At 46.7% G+C, this 19630-nt stretch overlaps 1 protein-coding gene across 5 annotated transcripts in view; it reads right to left on the bottom strand.

The window, feature by feature from the left end:
- Positions 1-19630, bottom strand: part of map7d1a (MAP7 domain containing 1a) — a 248191-nt gene that overhangs the window by 92275 nt on the left and 136286 nt on the right. For 4 of the 5 annotated variants that reach the window (XM_059654254.1, XM_048558096.2, XM_059654255.1 and 1 more), the window contains exon 3: positions 3019-3087. In XM_059654254.1, coding sequence (XP_059510237.1) covers positions 3019-3087 — 69 coding nt within the window. Of the gene's footprint in view, positions 1-3018; positions 3088-18253; positions 18371-19630 lie in introns of those variants that run through there. The other variant, XM_059654257.1, reaches the window with a different exon arrangement.

Here is a 19630-nt window from a genome sequence, read left to right as displayed (position 1 = left end):
CCCTGTTTTATTCCTGCTTTTTCCTGCCTGCTCCCAGTTTCTGGCTGATTGTGGCCCTAGACGATAGTGGAGAACAGGGATGGCATTGGACTAGGGCACTACGTTATCAGAAGTGATAATGATTAGAGAAAATCTTCTAAAAGTTTTATCCAATCCTGCTGGCCAGAATAGCTGACACTAACTTTCTTGGAAACCGCTGCATATTTATCTCAAAAGAGGTTTATTTTAGTAGTTCTTGTTGCCTAATGATGCCTGTTGGCCTCATTCAGTCATGGAAAGCAAGTTAAATATTTATGAAGTGCAGCAGGCTGTCTTCACACTGATAAAATAGTCACTGTTAACGCAAAGCAATCTGAAACTGGATTTGAATTCTATTGGTCAGGCCCCAGACTACAGCAATCTGTCTATGAATTGAGAGGGCTACAGGGACAGGGCTGGAAACGGGTAGCTCTTTCAGGAGACAGCACACATAGGATAGGTCAAGTAGCTTCTTTCTGTGCCATAAAAGTCCGTAATTTTCCTCCAACCGTGCCTTTGGGTTGGCCTTTAGCTCTGACAACACTCAAAAGCCTAACACCCACCTGGACAAAGCAGTTCCCTTGACTGGCAGCCCATCTACAGCCTTCAACGTTCACTCCCTGCACTTCTGGTGACAGTGACAACACAGTGATGCACATGCTGCAACTCACCCAGTTCCTCCAACAGCACCTTACGAACATACAGCCTCTAACATCAAGAAGGACAAGGACAGCAGACACATGGGAACACCCACCTCCTGCAAGTTCCCCTCCCAGGCACTCGCCATCCTGACTTGTGGCTGCATTGTCGCCGGGTCAAAATCCTGGAGCTCCCTCTCTAATGGTGCTGCTAGTGAATACCCATCCAAATTGGCCACCAAACACCACCTTCACTAGGGTAATTAGGGATTGATAATAAATTCTGGCTTAGCCTGCAATGCCCACATCGAGCAAACTCTACAGAGCTCTCCATTATTGTCATTCTCCAATCGTCAAATCCCTGCAGTGAGGAAGCCTACCATTCAGCCCATCAAAACTCACCGACCCTCCAAACAGAATCCCACCCACACCCACCCAACTACGCTAACCCTGTAACCCCACATTTTCCATGGCTGATCCACCTAGCCTGCACATCCCTGGATGCTATGAGCAACTTACAGTGGCCAATCCATCTAATCTGCATACCTTGGGAGGAAACCGGAGCACTGGGAGAAAACTCACACAGACACGGGGAGAATGCACAAACTCCACACAGATAGTCGCCCGAGGCTGGGATCGAATCCAGTTCCCTGGTGCTGAGAGGCAGCAGTGCTAGCCACTGAGCCAAAGAGCTGCTCAACCCTGCACTAGAGATCCAAGATTCAATCAATTTGGCTGTCTGTTAGAGTCTCGTTCCAATTCTACCTCCCTTCCTGCCCTCAACAAGCATTCTGTTTATTTATGTGTTTACTCTCCCCTCCCGCTCCTGCACTGACCCCAGAGCATCTCACAAGTTTCATAACTTTATTTACTACTGGCCTGTTTGATGATTCTTTGTTGTCCCTTAGCATTAAAATAATGTGGAAAGGGATGTCCTTCTGAGGTTGGTCATGAGACACACTGTTGCCGTGAAAAGAAACAGAGACATGAGATCTAGTCAAACATAAAAGAACTGGCAAGTTGTTTCCACGAGATTACTTAACTGGCACAGATTCCAGAATTGGGACATTTACAGAAACACACCTTGATGTTCAGCAAAAATCTTTATGCAACAGGAACAAGCTGTTTAGTAAGCACATTTAAAATTCATCCTTGAGCTTCTAAATCTGCATGACCTTCACCGGGAGCCAGAAAATTAAAGGCTACTGCGATCTTTCAATTTCCCACTCAAACAGTCAGCTGCATTTCAAATCTGCGCCAGCCTTAGTAAGCACAACTGTGTCACCAAGATCAATTTGTAACGTTCAGTCCATCGCAGACCTAAGCATGAACAAAAGAGATGTACGATGGAGTTTATATTTCCTCTCTTCTTCAACAGATGAACTTCCTGCAGCGTTTAGACATAAGTTACAGCTGTGTTGTCATAGTCATTATGGAACAGCATGAGGCCATTTGGCCTATCAAATCCAATTTGGTCATTTCAACATGCCCAACTGTTGGTGAGGTAAGTGCCAACTCTTGTTGGCACCTCAAGGACAGAACAGTGTTTGTGGCATTCCCTTTATGAGTGCAAAAGGTCAAGACTGCCAGTTGAGTTTGGTACACCCCTCTGCTCAGTCAATTTCTGGGAAAACAATCAGAACATTCCAGAATCCTTTCAGGGTCTCAAACTTCCATCGGTCATCGATTCAGAATCTCTATTCTCCAGGAACCAATCGTAGGGCAGAAAGGGTGTCACCACATTACAAATAGACAATGACCATTCTTTGACCTTTGATACTTCAACCCCAGCTGCACAAAATCTCACCTTACTCAAACACGGTGAAGCAAGTCTGAGTAATAGAGAGCCGTGGAGTAATACAACACGGAAATGCGCCCTTTGGTCCAACTTATTCATGCTGCCCAAGGTTTCCCAAACTGAACTGGTCTCATTTGCCCGCTTTTGACCCATATCCGTCTAAACCTCTCCTATCCATGTAACTATCCAAATGTCTTTTAAATGTTGTAATTGTACTCACCTTTACCACTTCCTCTGGCAGCTCACCACCCTCTGAGTGGAAAGGTTATCCCTTAGGTTGCTTTTAAATATTTACCCCTCACACTTTAAACCTATGCCCTCTACTTTTGAACTCCCCCCACCCCGGGGAAAGGGCCTTTGCTTGTCACCATTATCTGTGTCCATCATGATTTTATAAACCTCAATAAGATCACCCCTCAGCCTCCTACATCCCAGGGAAGAAAGTCCCAGCCTATTTTTACATCAAACCCTCCAGACCTGGTGACGTCCTGGTAAATCTTTTCTGCACCCTCTCCAATGCGATAATTTCCTCCTGTAGCAGGGCGAACAGAACTGTACACTTACCGAGAGTTTTTGCCCGTTCCTCCCTGCGCTGTCGTGCAAGTCTCTGCCTGTCCTCAGCCTTCAGTCCATCTAGGGAGGAAAACAGAGTAATGATCATTGCTTGCACTGATGGAGTGTCTCTTACCATAGTCAGCATGGTGGGGTGGGGGGGGTTCACATGGACAGGCGGGATGGCAGGTGCAACTTGGGATGGGCAAGAGACAGAAAAATTGGCTGCAGTCTTATCTCAGCAGGGAAGGCAATGGCCTAGTGGTATTATCGCTGGACTGTGAATCCAGAGACCCAGATAATGTTCTGGGGACTCAAATTCGAATCCCACCACAGCAGATGATGGAATTTGAATTCAATAATCATCTGGAATTAAGAGTCTAATGATGACCGTGAATCCACGTTGATTGTCAGAAAATCCCATCTGGTTCACTAATGTCCTTTACGGAAGGAAAGTGCCATCCTTACTCGGTCTGGCCAACATGTGGGTCCAGGCCCACAGCAATGTGGTTGACACTTAACTGCCCTCTGGGCAATTAGGGATGGGAAATAAATGCAGCCTGGCCAGCGATGCCCTCATCCCATCAATGAATAAAAAAAGAAAATCACCTTCATCCATCCTAGCACCAGCAGTACAATGATAATGCAGCCGTTGACAGGTCCTACCAAGCTATTGCTGTCTATTAGCTTGGAACAGACCTAGACATAAAGTCCCAATGACGGAGAGCTTTGGGAAGCATCTGGCTTCCCCCACCCCCAGTACATAACACTTACAACAAGGCACATCTCAATTTATGCACACTCTGCATCAGAATAGGTTACTCGAAGCAGAATCAGAGTATCTCAGCAAGAATCTGTTGGATAGGTTCCCGTGATACTAGGTCACCTCGGTGTATAGGATTCCTCAGAGGGAACTGTTGACTCTGAAATCCAGCAACGTTAAATTCGCAACATTTCTGTGCAAAATCTGCTGTACACATTCCGGCCAACGGGAACCAGGAGTACAAACAGGCTTCAAAGTATTGAGAGTCTGGAATGATGGTCTTAATTTCTCCAAAATCCATCCCTGTCAGTCAATATGAGGGGCAGGCAGTCTGTGCGAAGGACGAGCAGGACATGCCAGCCTCAGATAAGTGGCTTCTATCTGCTGGTATGTACCACAGAACCCTGCTGCCCCTAGAATGTTGCCAGGAATGGGGGGCTTCAGTTGTAAAAATGGGACATTTTTCACTGGAGTGAGAGGGGTTGAGGGGTGATTTTATAGAGATTTTAAAATCATGAGAGGCATAGAGAAGGCAAGTAGTGAAGGTCTTTTCACTAAAGTTGCAGAGTTCCAAACTAGTGGCATATTGTGAAGGTGAGAGAAAAAGGCCACGAGGGGCAACTGTTTTTACACTGACCATGGTTCGTGTGTGCAACGGATTGCCAGAGGAAGTGGTGGATGCATGTACAGTTACAACGCTTAAAACGGCATTTGGCCAAGTACATGAATTAGAAAGGTTTAAAGTGATATGGCCCAAATGCAGGCAATGGGGACTAGTTTAGTTTGGGAACATGGTCAGCAGAGACTAATTGAGCCGAAGGGCCTGTTTCCATACTTCATGGCTCTACAACTCAGTGTTAGATTTGAGGTACTGTACCCTTTGCTGAATAAGTCAAATTTGGAGTGATGTAGTGAATGAATGTAGGCGAGTACAAGATGATGCACTATGATAGGAAAAGCTGAAGCATCACTTACATTTTAGAAAATAAAAAACTTTTGGGAGTCGAACAAACAAACAGAAATGCAGACAGGTGAACAAATCCAGCCAAAGCAGCGCACAAGAATGAAACACTGCAGATGCTGCTAGTCTTAGGAACAAAATACTAGACAGACTCGGTTAGTCAGGCAGACTTGCGGAGTATTTCCAACAAATCTGGTCTTTCGTGACAGCCGCATTGCAGTTTAGTGATGCAATTAAAATTGCTTACTAAGCACTGGGATTCATTTCGAGGGGCACAGAAAGCAAAAATAGCGAAATGGTGTTAAATTTATAAATGAACTTGTTCTGTCTGAATTAAGAGCAGTAGAAAATGCAAAACTGATTTATAACAATAGTGTTGAACAACGAGATTACAACAACTCAGTTAAATAGAATAGGTTTGTTTATAGCTGAGCAAAGATATCGTTTGAGGAATACGACATTATGAACGGTTTGGACAGGATAGATATGGACAGAATAGTTTCACTCCAAAGAGAATCCAAAACTGACTGAGACAACAAAATGTGAGGCTGGATGAACACAGCAGGCCAAGCAGCATCTCAGGAGCACAAAAGCTGACGTTTCGGGCCTAGACCCTTCATCAGAGAGGGGGATGGGGTGAGGGTTCTGGAATAAATAGGGAGAGAGGGGGAGGCGGACCGAAGATGGAGAGAAAAGAAGATGGGTGGAGAGAGTATAGGTGGGGAGGTAGGGAGGGGATAGGTCAGTCCAGGGAAGACGGAGAGGTCAAGGAGGTGGGATGAGGTTAGTAGGTAGGAGATGGGGGTGCGGCTTGGGGTGGGAGGAAGGGATGGGTGAGAGGAAGAACAGGTTAGGGAGGCAGAGACAGGTTGGACTGGTTTTGGGATGCAGTGGGTGGAGTGGAGGAGCTGGGCTGGTTGTGTGGTGCAGTGGGGGGTGGGGACGAACTGGGCTGGTTTAGGGATGCAATAGGGGAAGGGGAGATTTTGAAACTGGTGAAGTCCACATTGATACCATGAGGCTGCAGGGTTCCCAGGCGGAATATGAGTTGCTGTTCCTGCAACCTTCGGGTGGCATCATTGTGGCACTGCAGAAGGCCCATGATGGACATGTCATCTAAAGAATGGGAGGGGGGAGTGGAAATGGTTTGCGACTGGGTGGTGCAGTAGTTTGTTGCGAACTGAGCGGAAGTGTTCTGCAAAGCGGTCTCCAAGCCTCCGCTTGGTTTCCCCAATGTAGGGGAAGCCACACTGGGTACAGTGGATGCAGTATACCACATTGGCAGATGTGCAGGTGAACCTCTGCTTAATGTGGAATGTCATCTTGGGGCCCACTTCCTACAGACTAAGGGGGTGGCCATGGGCACCCGCATGGGCCCCAGCTATGCCTGCCTCTTTGTAGGTTACGTGGAACAGTCCCTCTTCCGCACCTACACAGGCCCCAAACCCCACCTCTTCCTCCGGTACATTGATGACTGTATCGGCGCCGCCTCTTGCTCCCCAGAGGAGCTCGAACAGTTCATCCACTTCACCAACACCTTCCACCCCAACCTTCAGTTCACCTGGGCCATCTCCAGCACATCCCTCACCTTCCTGGACCTCTCAGTCTCCATCTCAGGCAACCAGCTTGTAACTGATGTCCATTTCAAGCCCACCGACTCCCACAGCTACCTAGAATACACCTCCTCCCACCCACCCTCCTGCAAAGATTCCATCCCCTATTCCCAATTCCTCCGCCTCCGCTCCCACGACAAGACATTCCACTCCCGCACATCCCAGATGTCCAAGTTCTTCTAGGACAGCAACTTTCCCCCCACAGTGATCGAGAACGCCCTTGACCGCGTCTCCCGTATTTCTTGCAACACGTCTCTCACACCCCGCCCCCGCCACAACCACCCAAAGAGGATCCCCCTCGTTCTCACACATCACCCCCTCAACCTCCGGATACAACGCATCATCCTCCGACACTTCCGCCATCTACAATCCCACCCCACCACCCAAGACATTTTTCCATCCCTACCCCTGTCTGCTTTCCGGAGAGACCACTCTCTCCGTGACTCCCTTGTTCGCTCCACACTGCCCTCCAACCCCACCACACCTGGCACCTTCCCCTGCAACCGCAGGAAATGCTACACTTGCCCCCACACCTCCTCCCTCACCCCCATCCCAGGCCCCAAGATGACATTCCACATTAAGCAGAGGTTTACCTGCACATCTGCCAATGTGGTATACTGTATACACTGTACCCGGTGCGGCTTCCTCTACATTGGGGAAACCAAGCGGAGGCTTGGAGACCGCTTTGCAGAACACCTCCGCTCAGTTCGCAACAAACTACTGCACCTCCCAGTCGCAAACCATTTCCACTCCCCCTCCCATTCTTTAGATGACATGTCCATCATGGGCCTCCTGCAGTGCCACAATGATGCCACCCGAAGGTTGCAGGAACAGCAACTCATATTCCGCCTGGGAACCCTGCAGCCTAATGGTATCAATGTGGACTTCACCAGTTTCAAAATCTCCCCTTCCCCTACTGCATCCCTAAACCAGCCCAGTTCGTCCCCTCCCCCCACTGCACCACACAACCAGCCTAGCTCCTCCACTCCACCCAATGCATCCCAAAACCAGTCCAACCTGTCTCCGCCTCCCTAACCTGTTCTTCCTCTCACCCATCCCTTCCTCCCACCCCAAGCCGCACCCCCATCTCCTACCTACTAACCTCATCCCACCTCCTTGACCTCTCCGTCTTCCCTGGACTGACCTATCCCCTCCCTACCTATCTTCTTTTCTCTCCATCTTCGGTCCGCCTCCCCCTCTCTCCCTATATATTCCAGAACCCTCACCCCATCCCCCTCTCTGATGAAGGGTCTAGGCCCGAAACGTCAGCTTTTGTGCTCCTGAGATGCTGCTTGGCCTGCTGTGTTCATCCAGCCTCACATTTTGTTGTCTTGGATTCTCCAGCATCTGCAGTTCCCATTATATCCAAAACTGACTGCCCCATTCAATATAAGAATATTAATAAATCCAGCAGTAGAGCAAGACAACTGTTATAGCATAGTGAGTGGCGAGAATGTAGCACTTGCTGTGACAAGGCAAATATCAGCGGGCGGCACGGTGGCTCAGTGGTTAGCACTGCAGCCTCACAGCACCAGGGACCCGGGTTCGATTCCAGCCTCGGGCAACTGTCTGTGTGGAGTTTGCACATTCTCCCCACGTCTGCGTGGGTTTCCTCTGGGTGCTCCGGTTTCCTCCCACAGTCCAAAGATGTGCAGGCTAGATGGATCGGCCATGCTAAATTGCCTGTAGTGTTCAGGGGTGTGTGGATTACAGAGGGATGGGTCTGGGTGGGATGCTCCAAAGGGCGGTGTGGACTTGTTGGGCCAAAGGGCCTGTTTCCACACTGTAGGGAATCTCATCTAATCCAATGAAAATGAGATGTACGTGGGAGAAAAGGAACAGAACCAATGGTGAAAGCTGAGGTTGATAGAATGGGAGGATACCTGTGCAGAGTATAAACACCAGAATAAACTTGCTGGGCTGAATGGCCTGTTTCTATGCTGTGACAGTGATATCGTTTGAATGAAGTGGGACACTGACCGGAGGGGAGACACCCACACTAGAGTGGCCAAACATGGACGCTCCAGGGAAAATAGCCTGAGCCTCTCCCTCTAGTCACACCAACATCCTCGTAAATCTTTTTGGAACCCTTTCAAGTTTAACAACATCTTTCCTGTAGCAGGGAGACCAGAGTTGAACGCAGTATTCCAAAAGTGGTCAAACCAATGGTTTTCGAAGGACGGAGAGAGAAAAAGTGGGTGGGTCATGTTGCAAAGTGACTGGAAGTGATGAAAGTCGAGGAGAATTTGCGGGGCTAGTTCTGGTTAAATGATGTGAGACCCCCTAATGCTGAAAGGCAGTGAACAGGAAAGAGCAAGTGGGAGATTTCGGAAGTCCACTGGCCCACCCATCACAGGGGCCCTCTTTACATCAGGGCGACAGTCACGTCAGCCGCTCGACCTGCATTCACTTTGCTTCCAAGTTCCAGGAAATAAATATTTGGCCGCTCCCCAGAGTGCTGCTTTGATTGATCGGAAGTAGGCTAGGTAAGGCAGGAAGAGCTTATTTAATATTCAGTCACAAAAATAACTCATTCTTTTTGTTTTATACTGAGCCAAGGGAGGTGCGGTGTAAGGTCAGGTCCTGTATTTGATCCAGTACTTGCTTCTAACGTCAGCCACGGGACCTGTGCTCATAGTGAAAGGCACTTCTTATTCACTGCACCAATACTAGAACATATCCTTCTTACTTTAGAGATGGCTCCTTTCTAGTTCTCCCTATGGTGGGAGTAGGCAATGGAGTTCTGAAAAACAGTGTGCAGGTGAGAGAGACAAAACACCGTCTTTCAACTTAAAAGAACTGTGAATGTTGTAAATCAGAAACAAAAACAGAAATTGCTGGAAAAGCTCAGCAGGTCTGGCAGCATCTACGGAGAGACATCAGGGTTAATGTTTCGGGTCAAGTGACCCGTCCCTCAATTGTATCTGTAATGGCTTCCCAGCTTCCTCCTGCTGCCATAAGTATCAGATAGCTGGCTGTTCTTGGTCCCCCTTCCTGGAGCACAGACGGCTACTTCACTGCATCTGAGTAAAACCAGACAGAGGGCGCCATCTACAAACTAGGCCATAATGCGATATGATAGCATTGATTGATCGATTTATTGTTGTCACATGATACAGTGAAAAGCGTTGTTTTAAGAGCATCGGGTTAGAAGAGACTGCAGAATAGTGTTACAGCGACAGAAAAGGTGCAGAGAGAGAGATCAACATTGGCATTTGAGAGATTCGTTCAATTGTTTGCTAACAGCAGGGAAGAAGCTATTCTTCAACCCATCCATACGTGTATTCAAAATTTTGTATCTTCTGCCCAATGGAAGAGGGTAGAAGCGAGTATAACCAGGGTGGGAGGGGGACGGTTCATTATGTTGGTTATTTTCTTGAGGGAGCAGGAAGTATAGATGGGAGCCAATGGATGGAGGGCAGGTTCGTGTGATGGACTGGGTTGTGTTCACCATGCAAGCCAGCCTTCCATCCATCTCCTTCGCTCCGTGCTACTGTTTGATGAAATTCTCAGTCAGGGAAGTGGCTCCACAGCTTCACCATGAGTACGGATCCCACGGACGCACAATGCACTTGCCCACGTGATACTCCCAGATAGGAAGCTGTTTCCGTGGTCATGGTGCCACACCATTCCCGCCATGTTGCACTCCCCCAGCTTTGGTAACCGCGGTGAGATCCAAGTGAAGAGCACGACTAACGATTTTGGAAGTCTGTGGTTTCAATTTGGTAAAGACCAACCCAAACCATTCTGAACGGGATATGGACCAACGCTACCAAGGAGAGGCTATTATTTCTGAAGCAAAGACATAGCCATCAGCGACTGAGAAATATCACTTGGAAGCAGGAAATATTAATGCTACAACTCCAGTTAACCTGTTCAGCAATGTTATGCCATAACCTCTGAAGTAGGTGGAACTTGATCCAAGGCTGCCTGGCCCAGAGATAGGGACACTACCACTGTTCACAAAGCGACCTCCCAAAGCTAAGGCTAGACAATTCACCTGATCATGTGACCTGGAAAACCCACTACAGTTCTCTAATTGGGATTGTGGTCACCATGATACAAAGGAAGGTACGGGAGGTGGTGTTGTTCTGGTTTTTAAGGATGATATCAGGGCGATAGTGAGACATGATATAGGTTCTACTGAACAAAACACTGAATCCATTTGGGTGGAAATTAGGAATAGCAGGGAGAAGTCACTGGTAGGTGTTGTCTATAGGCCATCAACTAACGACATTGTGGTGAAGTGGGCAATAAACATAGAAATAGCTGATGCACTTACGTGAGGAATAAGAGAATGGTCAAAGAAAGAGTAGGGCCGATCAGGGATAGCATAGGGAACTTGTGTGTGGAGCCTGAGGAGGTAGGGGAAGCCCTAAATGAGTTTTTTGCTTCTGTCTTTACGAAAGAATCGAACTGTGTAGTGAATGAAACCTTTGAAGAGCAGGTGTGCATGCTGGAATGGATAGAGATAGAGGAAGCTGATGTACTGAAAATTTTGTCAAACATTAAGATTGACAAGTCGCCAGGCCCGGATCAGATTTGTCCTCGGCTGCTTTGGGAAGCGAGAAATGCAATTGCTTCGCCACTTGCGAAGATCTTTGCATCCTCGCTCTCCACTGGAGTCGTACCTGAGGACTGGAGAGAGGCAAATGTAATTCCTCTCTTCAAGAAAGGAAATAGGGAAATCCCCGGCAATTATAGACCGGTAAGTCTCACGTCTGTCGTCTGCAAGGTGTTAGAAAGGATTCTGAGGGATAAGATTTATGACCATCTGGAAGAGCATGGCTTGATCAAATACAGTCAACACGGCTTTGTGAGGGGTAGGTCATGCCTTACAAACCTTATCGAGTTTTTTGAGGATGTGACTAGTAAGGTTGATGAGGGTCGAGCTGTGGATGTGGTGTATATGGACTTCAGTAAGGCATTTGATAAGGTTCCCCATGGAAGGCTCATTCAGAAGGTCAGGAGGAATGGGATACAGGGGAACTTAGCTGCTTGGATACAGAATTGGCTGGCCAACAGAAGACAGCGTGTGGTAGTAGAAGGAAAATATTCTGCCTGGAAGTCAGTGGTGAGTGGGGTTCCACAGGGCTCTGTCCTTGGGCCTCTACTGTTTGTAATTTTTATTAATGACTTGGACGAGGGAATTGAAGGATGGGCCAGCAAGTTTGCAGACGACACAAAGGTCGGAGGTGTCGTTGACAGTGTAGAGGGCTGTTGTAGGCTGCAGCGGGACATTGACAGGATGCAGAGATGGGCTGAGAGGTGGCAGATGGAGTTCAACCTGGATAAATGCGAGGTGATGCATTTTGGAAGGTCGAATTTGAAAGCTGAGTACAGGATTAAGGATAGGATTCTTGGCAGCGTGGAGGAACAGAGGGATCTTGGTGTGCAGATACATAGATCCCTTAAAATGGCCACCCAAGTGGACAGGGTTGTTAAGAAAGCATATGGTGTTTTGGCTTTCATTAACAGGGGGATTGAGTTTAAGAGTCGTGAGATCTTGTTGCAGCTCTATAAAACTTTGGTTAGACCGCACTTGGAATACTGCGTCCAGTTCTGGAAATTATAGGAAAGATGTGGATGCTTTGGAGAGGGTTCAGAGGAGGTTTACCAGGATGCTGCCTGGACTGGAGGGCTTATCTTATGAAGAGAGGTTGACTGAGCACGGTCTCTTTTCATTGGAGAAAAGGAGGAGGAGAGGGGACCTAATTGAGGTATACAAGATAATGAGAGGCATAGATAGAGTCAATAGCCAGAGACTATTTCCCAGGGCAGAAATGGCTAGCACGAGGGGTCATAGTTTTAAGCTGGTTGGTGGAAAGTATAGAGGGGATGTCAGAGGCAGGTTCTTTACGCAGAGAGTTGTGAGAGCATGGAATGCGTTGCCAGCAGCAGTTGTGGAAGCAAGGTCATTGGGGTCATTTAAGAGACTGCTGGACATGCATATGGTCACAGAAATTTGAGGGTGCATCCATGAGGATCAATGGTCGGCACAACATTGTGGGCTGAAGGGCCTGTTCTGTGCTGTACTGTTCTATGTTCTATGTTCTATGTTCTATGTTCTATGTAAAAATGGTACAGCAATTATCATGGGGGATTTTAATTTACATATCGATTGGTCAAACCAGGTCGGTCATGGCAGCCTTGAGGAGGGGTTCATAGAATGCATCCATGATAATTTCCTTGAACAATATCTAATGGAACCTACGAGGGAGCAAGCTATCCTAGATCTAGTCTTGTGTAATGAGGCAGGAATAATTAATGATCTCACAGCTAGGGATCCTCTTGGAAGGAGCGATCACAGTATGGTCGAATTTAAGATACAGATGGAGCATGAGAAGGTTAAATCCAGTACCTATGTCCTGTGCTTAAACAAAGGTGACTATGAAGGAATGAGGGAAGAGTTAGCTAAGGTAGAATGGGAGCAAAAACTTTATGGTGGGTCAATTGAGGATTTTCAAAACAATTTTTCACAGCACTCAGCAGAAGTATATTCCAGTGATAAGTAAGAACTGTAGGAAAAGAGAGAGCCAGCCATGGATGTTGAAGGAAATAAAGGAAAGTATAAGATTGAAAAAAAACACATACAAAAAGGCAGAGTAGTAGGAAACTAGTAGACAGGGAAATCTTTAAAGGCCAACAGAAAGCCACAAAAAAGTTATAAAGAAAAGTAAGACAGATTATGAGAGTAAACTAGCTCAGAATATAAAAACAGGCAGCAAAAGTTTCTACTAAGTTTCTACCTTAGCTAACTCCTCCCTCATTCCTTCTGAGTCGGGGGGGAAGGGAAAGCGAAAGAGACAGGGAGTGTGGAGTTAAATGGAAAGTTAAGCAACAGGATAGCATGTGTACAGGTGGGTTTAAACTTGAGGCAGACTAGGAATACAGCAAAAATGAAGGATAGCTTGAAGCATCTCAGGATTTCCAATCTCTCTAATAATGATAACAAAGTTAGCATTAAGGCACTTTATCTAAATGCTGGTAGTATTTCCAACAAAGTAGATGAATTAACAGCACAAATCCTCGTGACTGATTATGATGTGGTAGGCATCACAGAGACATGGTGGCAGGGAGTTCAGGCCTAGCAGTTAAACATCCAAGGATTCACAACATATCGAAAAGACAGGGAGGTGGGCAGAGGGGGCAGGGTTGTCTTGTTAGTTAAGAATGAAATTAAATCTACGGCACTGAATGACATAGGGTCAGAGGATGTGGAGTCTGTGTGGGTGGAGTTGAGGAACCACAAAGGCAAAAAAACTATAATGGGAGTTATGTACTGACCTCCTAACAGCGATCAGGACCAGGGGCGCAAGAAGCACCGGGAAATAGATAGGGCATGTCAGAAAGGCAAGGTCACGGTGATCATGGGAGACTTCAATATGCAAGTGGACTGGGTGAATAATGTTGCCGGTGGATCCAAAGAAAGGGGATTCAAAGAATGTTTGCAGGATGGCTTTTTGAAACAGCTTGTGATGGAGCCCATAAGGGAGCAGGCTATTCTGGAATGTAATGCTATGTAATGAGCCAGACTTTATAAAAGATCTTAAAGCAAAGGAACACTTAGGAGGCAGCGATCATAACATGGTAGAGTTCAGTTGGCAGTTTGAAAGAGAGAAGGCAAAAATCGGATGTAATGGTGTTACAGTTAAATAAAGGTAATTACAAGGGCATGAGAGAGGAATTGACAAGAATCGACTGGAAGCAGAGCCTAGTGGGAAAGACAGTAGGGCAACAACGGCAGGAGTTTCTTGGTGTAATTGAGGACGCAGTACAGAGGTTCATCCCAAAGAAAAGAAAGATTATCCGGGGTGGGATTGGACAGCCATGGCTGACAAAGGAAGTCAGGAATTATATCAAAGAAAAAGAGACAGCCTATAAAGTGGCCAAGAGCACTGGGAAATCAGAAGATTGAGAAGGCTACAAAAACAAACAGAGTGCAATAAGGAAGGAGAGGATCAAATATGAAGGTAGGCTAGCTAGTAATATTAGAAATGATAGTAAAAGCTTCTTTCAATACATAAGAAACAAACGAGAGGCAAAAGTAGATATTGGGCTGCTCCAAATTGATGCTGGAAGGCTAGTGATGGGAGATAAGGAAATAGCTGAAGAACTTAATAAGTACTTTGCGTCAATCTTCACAGTGGAAGACATGAGTAGTATGCCAACAATTAGGGAGGGCCAGGGGGCAGAGTTGAGTATGGTAGGCATTACAAAAGAGAAAGTGCTAGAAAAGCTAAAAGGTATAAAAATTGATAAATCTCCTGGCCTCGATGGGCTACATCCCAGATTCTTAGGGAGGTGGCTTAGGAAATAGCAGAGGCTTTGGTTGTGATTCTTCAAAAGTTACTGGAGTCAGGGCAAGTCCCAGATGATTGGAAAATTGCTGTTGTAACCCCTTGTTTAAGAAAGGGCCAAGACAAAAGATGGAAAATTATAGGCCGATTAGCCTAACCTCGGTAGTTGGTAAAATTCTTGAATCCATTGTCAAGGATGAGATTTCTAAATTCCTGGAAGTGCAGGGTCAGATTAGAACAAGTCAGCATGGATTTAGTAAGGGGAGATCGTGCCTGACAAACCTGTTAGAATTCTTTGAAGAGGTAACAAGTACGTTAGATGAGGAAAACCCCGTAGATGTTATCTATCTAGACTTCCAAAAGGCCTTTGATACGGTGCCTCACAGGAGGCTGCTGACGAGGTGAGCTACTGGCATGCACTGAGGATTGGCTGTCTGACAGAAGGCAGAGAGTTGGGATAAAAGGCTCTTTTTCAGAATGGCAACCAGTGACGAATGGTGTCCCGCAGGGTTCAGTGTTGGGGCCGCGCTGTTCACCTTATATATTAATGATCTGGATGAAGGGACTGGGGGCATTCTGGCGAAGTTTGCCGATGATACGAAGATAGGTGGACAGGCAGGTGGTACTGAGGAAGTGGGGAAGCTGCAGAAAGATTTAGACAGTTTAGGAGAGTGGACCAGGAAATGGCTGATGAAATTCAATGTGAGTAAATGTGAGGTTTTGCACTTTGGAAAAAAGAATACAGGCATGGACTATTTTCTAAATGGGGAGAAAATTCATAAAGCAGAAGTACAAAGGGATCTGGGAGTGTTGGTCCAGGATTCTCTAAAAGTTAACTTGCCGGCGGAGTCTGAGATTAAGAAAGCGAACGTAATGTTGTCGTTTATCTCAAGAGGGTTGGAATATAAAAGCAGCGATGTGCTTCTGAGGCTTTATAAAGCTCTAGTTAGGCCCCATTTAGAATACTATGTCCACACCTCAGGAAGGACATACTAGCCCTGGAGCTTGTCTAGCGGAAATTCACACAGATGATCCCTGGAATGGTAGGTTTAACATATGATGAATGGCTAAGGATCCTGGGATTGGATTCATTAGAGTTTAGAAGGGTGAGGGGAGATCTAATAGAAACTTAGAAGATAATGCATGGCTTAGAAAGGGGTGGACGCTGGGAAGCTGTTTCCGTTAGGCGGGAAGACTAGGACCCGTGGGCACAGCCTTAAAATTAGAGGGGGTAAATTTAAAACTGAAATGAGACGGCATTTCTTTAGCCAGAGAGTGGTGGGCTTGTGGAATTCATTGCCACGGAATGCAGTGGAGGCCGGGACGTTGGATGCCTTCAAGGCAGAGATCGACAAATTCTTGATCTCAGAAGGAATCAAGGGCTACGGGGAGAGTGCAGGGAAGTGGAGTTGAAATGCCCATCAGCCATGATTTAAATGGCGGAGTGGACTTGATGGGCCGAATGGCCTTACTTCTACTCCTACGTCTTATGGTCTCATGGTCTAAATATGTAAATCGTAGAAGAGTGGCAAAGGTAAACATTGGTCCTTTAGAGGATGAGAAGGCCAATCTAGTAACTGCGAATCAGGAAATAGCCGAGACATTAAACAGTTATTTCATGTCCGTCTTCACAGTGGAAGAAACACATAACATGCCGAAAACTAATAGCAAGAAGATTATAGCAGGTGAGGACCTAGAAACTGTCATTATCACTAAGGAGTCAGTGCTGGGCAAGCTAATGGGGCTAAAAGGTAGACAAGTCTCCTGCGCCTGATGAACTGCAGCCCAGGGTACTGAAAGAGGTGATGGGGGAAATAGCAAATGCACTAGTAATTGTTCACCAAAATTCACTGGACTCTGGGGTGGTTCCCGCAGCTTGAAAAACAGCCAACGTGATGCCGCTGTTTAAAAAAGTAGAAAAAAAGCAGATAACTATAGGCCAGTTAGCTTAAGTTCGGTAGAGGGGAAAATGCTTGAATCTATCATTAAGGAGGAAATAACAAGACATCTAGGTATAAATTGTCCCAATGGGAACACCTAGTCTGGGTTCATGGAGGGTAGGTCATTAACTAATTTGGTGGAATTCTTTGAGGACATTACTTGCATGGTGGACAATGGGGAACCTGTGGATGTGGTGTATCTGGAAATCCAGCTGGCATTTGACAAGGTGCCACACCAAAGGCTGCCACATAAGATAAAAGTTGCACAGTATTACAGGTAATGTATTGGCATGGATGAGTGTATAGGCTGACCAGTAGAAAGCAAAGAGTAGGGGTAAATGGGTGTTTTTCTGGTTGGTGGTCAGTGGCTAGTGATGTGCCTCAGGGATCAGTGTTGGGACCGTAGTTGTTTACAATTTACATGGATGATTTGGAGCTGGGGACTAAGTGCAGTGTGTCAAAATTTGTAGATGACACTAAGGTGAGTGGTAGAGCGAAGAGTGCAGAAGACACTGAAAGTCTGCAGAGGGATACAGATAGTGTAAGTGAGTGAGCAAAGGTCGGGCAGATGGAGTACAACGTTAATAAGTGTGAGGTCATCCATTTTGGTAGGTATAACAGCAAAACGGACTATGTTTTACATGATAAAAATTGCAGCACGCTGCTGTGCAGAGGGACTTGGGTGTCCTTGTGCGTGAATCGCTGAAGGTGGGATTGCAGATGCAGCAGGTAATTTAAAAGGAAAATGGAATTTTGTCTGCCATTGCTCGAGGTTTAGTGTTTAAAAACAGGGAGACTATGCTGCAGCTGAATAGGGTCCTGGTGAGGCCACAGCCAGAGTACCATGTACAGTTTTGGTCTCATTACTTGAGAAGTGATATTACTAGCACTGGAGGGGGTGCAGAGGAGATTCACTCAGTTGATTCCAGAGTTGAGAGGGTTGGATTATGAGGAGAGACTGAGTAGTCTGGGGTTATACTTACTGGAATTCAGAAGAATGAGGGAGATCTTATAGAAACGTATAAGATTATGAAGGGAACAGATAAAGGTGGAGGCAGGGAGATTGTTTCCGCTAGCAGGTGAAACGAGGACGAGAGGACATCACCTCAAAAGAAAGGCAAGCAGATGTAGGACTGAGATCAGGAGGAACTTCTTCACCCAAATGGTTGTGAATCTGTGGAATTCCCTGCCCAGTGAAGCAGGTGAAGCTACCTCTCTGAATGTTTTTAAGGCAAGGCTAGATAAATTTTTGAAAGATAAAAGGAATTAAGGGTTATGGTGAGTGGGCGGGTATGTGGAGCTGAGTCTCAAAGAACAGCCATGATCTTATTAAATGGCGGGGCAGGCTCGAGGGGCCAGATGGCCTGCTCCTGTTCCTAGTTCTTATGACACTATAATGGCTCGATGAATCCACAGTAATGCATCATACTCAACGACTCACCAGCTATTGCAGCAAGTTAGCCAAAAAGAGCCTGAATTCACAGGACAGCCAATCCAGATTCCCAAGCAAATGATTTGGAGACATCAGTTTGAATCCCACCAATGGCAGACGTTGAAATTTGAATTCAATCAAAATTTTGAATGAAAAGCCAGCTTACCGATAACCATGAAATTCATTTGGATCTTGAAATGTGAATTCAATCAAAATTTTGAATGAAAAGCCAGCTTACCGATAACCATGAAATTCATTTGGATCTCTTTTGGCTTTTTGCAAAAGAAATCTGCCATCCTCACCCAGTCTGGTCTACATGTAACTCCAGACCCACAGTGATGCCACTTAACCATCTGAAATGGCTCAATCAGGTGAACTGAAACAAAAGATGAACAACCAGTATTGGTTCAGTCTACCAATCACAATGGCACCAATCACAAAGGCACCAATCACAAGCCTGCCCACCATCCTTCATAGGCAGGTGGTTAATGTGAAGGTAACAAATCAGGGGTCTGTCGCCGGGAAGATTGCTGAGCCGTTCTCCTGAGACCCCACACTCAGTCCCAGGGTCAGAGTCCTGGGATAATCTAACCCAAGGTGTTAGCTCCTGGTCTAGCCGAACAGTGCGGGTGACCACTGACCACTGCTCCATTTCAAACAATTTCTTGGAATCCGTGGGCTAAGTTGTGTAAGCCACCACTGAGGGCTTTCAGTGGGGGTCGGGCTAGGCACATGAAATAGGCCCTCACCTTCCCACCCTCTCCCCCAAGCTCGCCCCCAAATAGGGATCAGCATTAAATCAATTAATGCAATAAACAATTCTGGGCCCTAATATTATGCTGCCTGTGTAATAATCTGGTTGGCGCTGGCAGCCTATTTTCTGAAAGTTTTTAAAAGGGCAGGAGGGAAGCAGGAGTGCAATCTCTGGGTGAGGGTGGGAGGTGGGCGGAAGCCATTTTGGAAGTATCGGGAGCACTCACTGTCCTTTCCACCCATCTGCTCTCCAAACCCCAGCACTCATCCACTGCATCCCAATGCTGGTCAAACTCTCCCGATTTCGTCATTTTACCCTTGGTGATAGATCCACGGCTGCCTTCCTTGTCCCAAGGTCTTGGAGCTGGGATCTGCCAATGCAGCACCTTCCAAGGGGGAAAGAGACAGCAGGAATTGCAGATGCTGGAGAATCTGAGATAACAAGGCGTGGAACTGGATGAACACAGCAGGCCAAGCAGCATCAGAGGAGCAGGAAGCCTGATGTTTCAGGCCTAGACCCTTCTTCAGAAAAGGTTTAGGCCCAAAATGTCAGTCTTCCTGCTCCTCTGATGCTGCTTGGCCTATATTCATCCAGCTCTACAACTTGTTATCTCACCTTCCAAGGGGGAGTTGTCTTTGCCCCTGTGAGGGGCAGAAGGAGGTCCCACGCCATCATTGTACACACTGCCCACTGCCTGGTATTCAACAAATCAACATAGTGTGGAAACAGACCCTTCAGCCCAACAAGTCCACAATGGCCCTCAGAGCATCCCACCCAGGCCCATCCCCCTATATCCCACTCAATCTACATATCCCTAAACACTACCGGCAGTTTAACATGGCCAGTCCACCTAGCCTGCAG

This window comes from Stegostoma tigrinum, chromosome 24, assembly GCF_030684315.1.
Source record: "Stegostoma tigrinum isolate sSteTig4 chromosome 24, sSteTig4.hap1, whole genome shotgun sequence".
Classification (NCBI taxonomy): Eukaryota; Metazoa; Chordata; class Chondrichthyes; order Orectolobiformes; family Stegostomatidae; genus Stegostoma; species Stegostoma tigrinum.
This window is presented reverse-complemented; position numbering and strand designations above follow the sequence as displayed.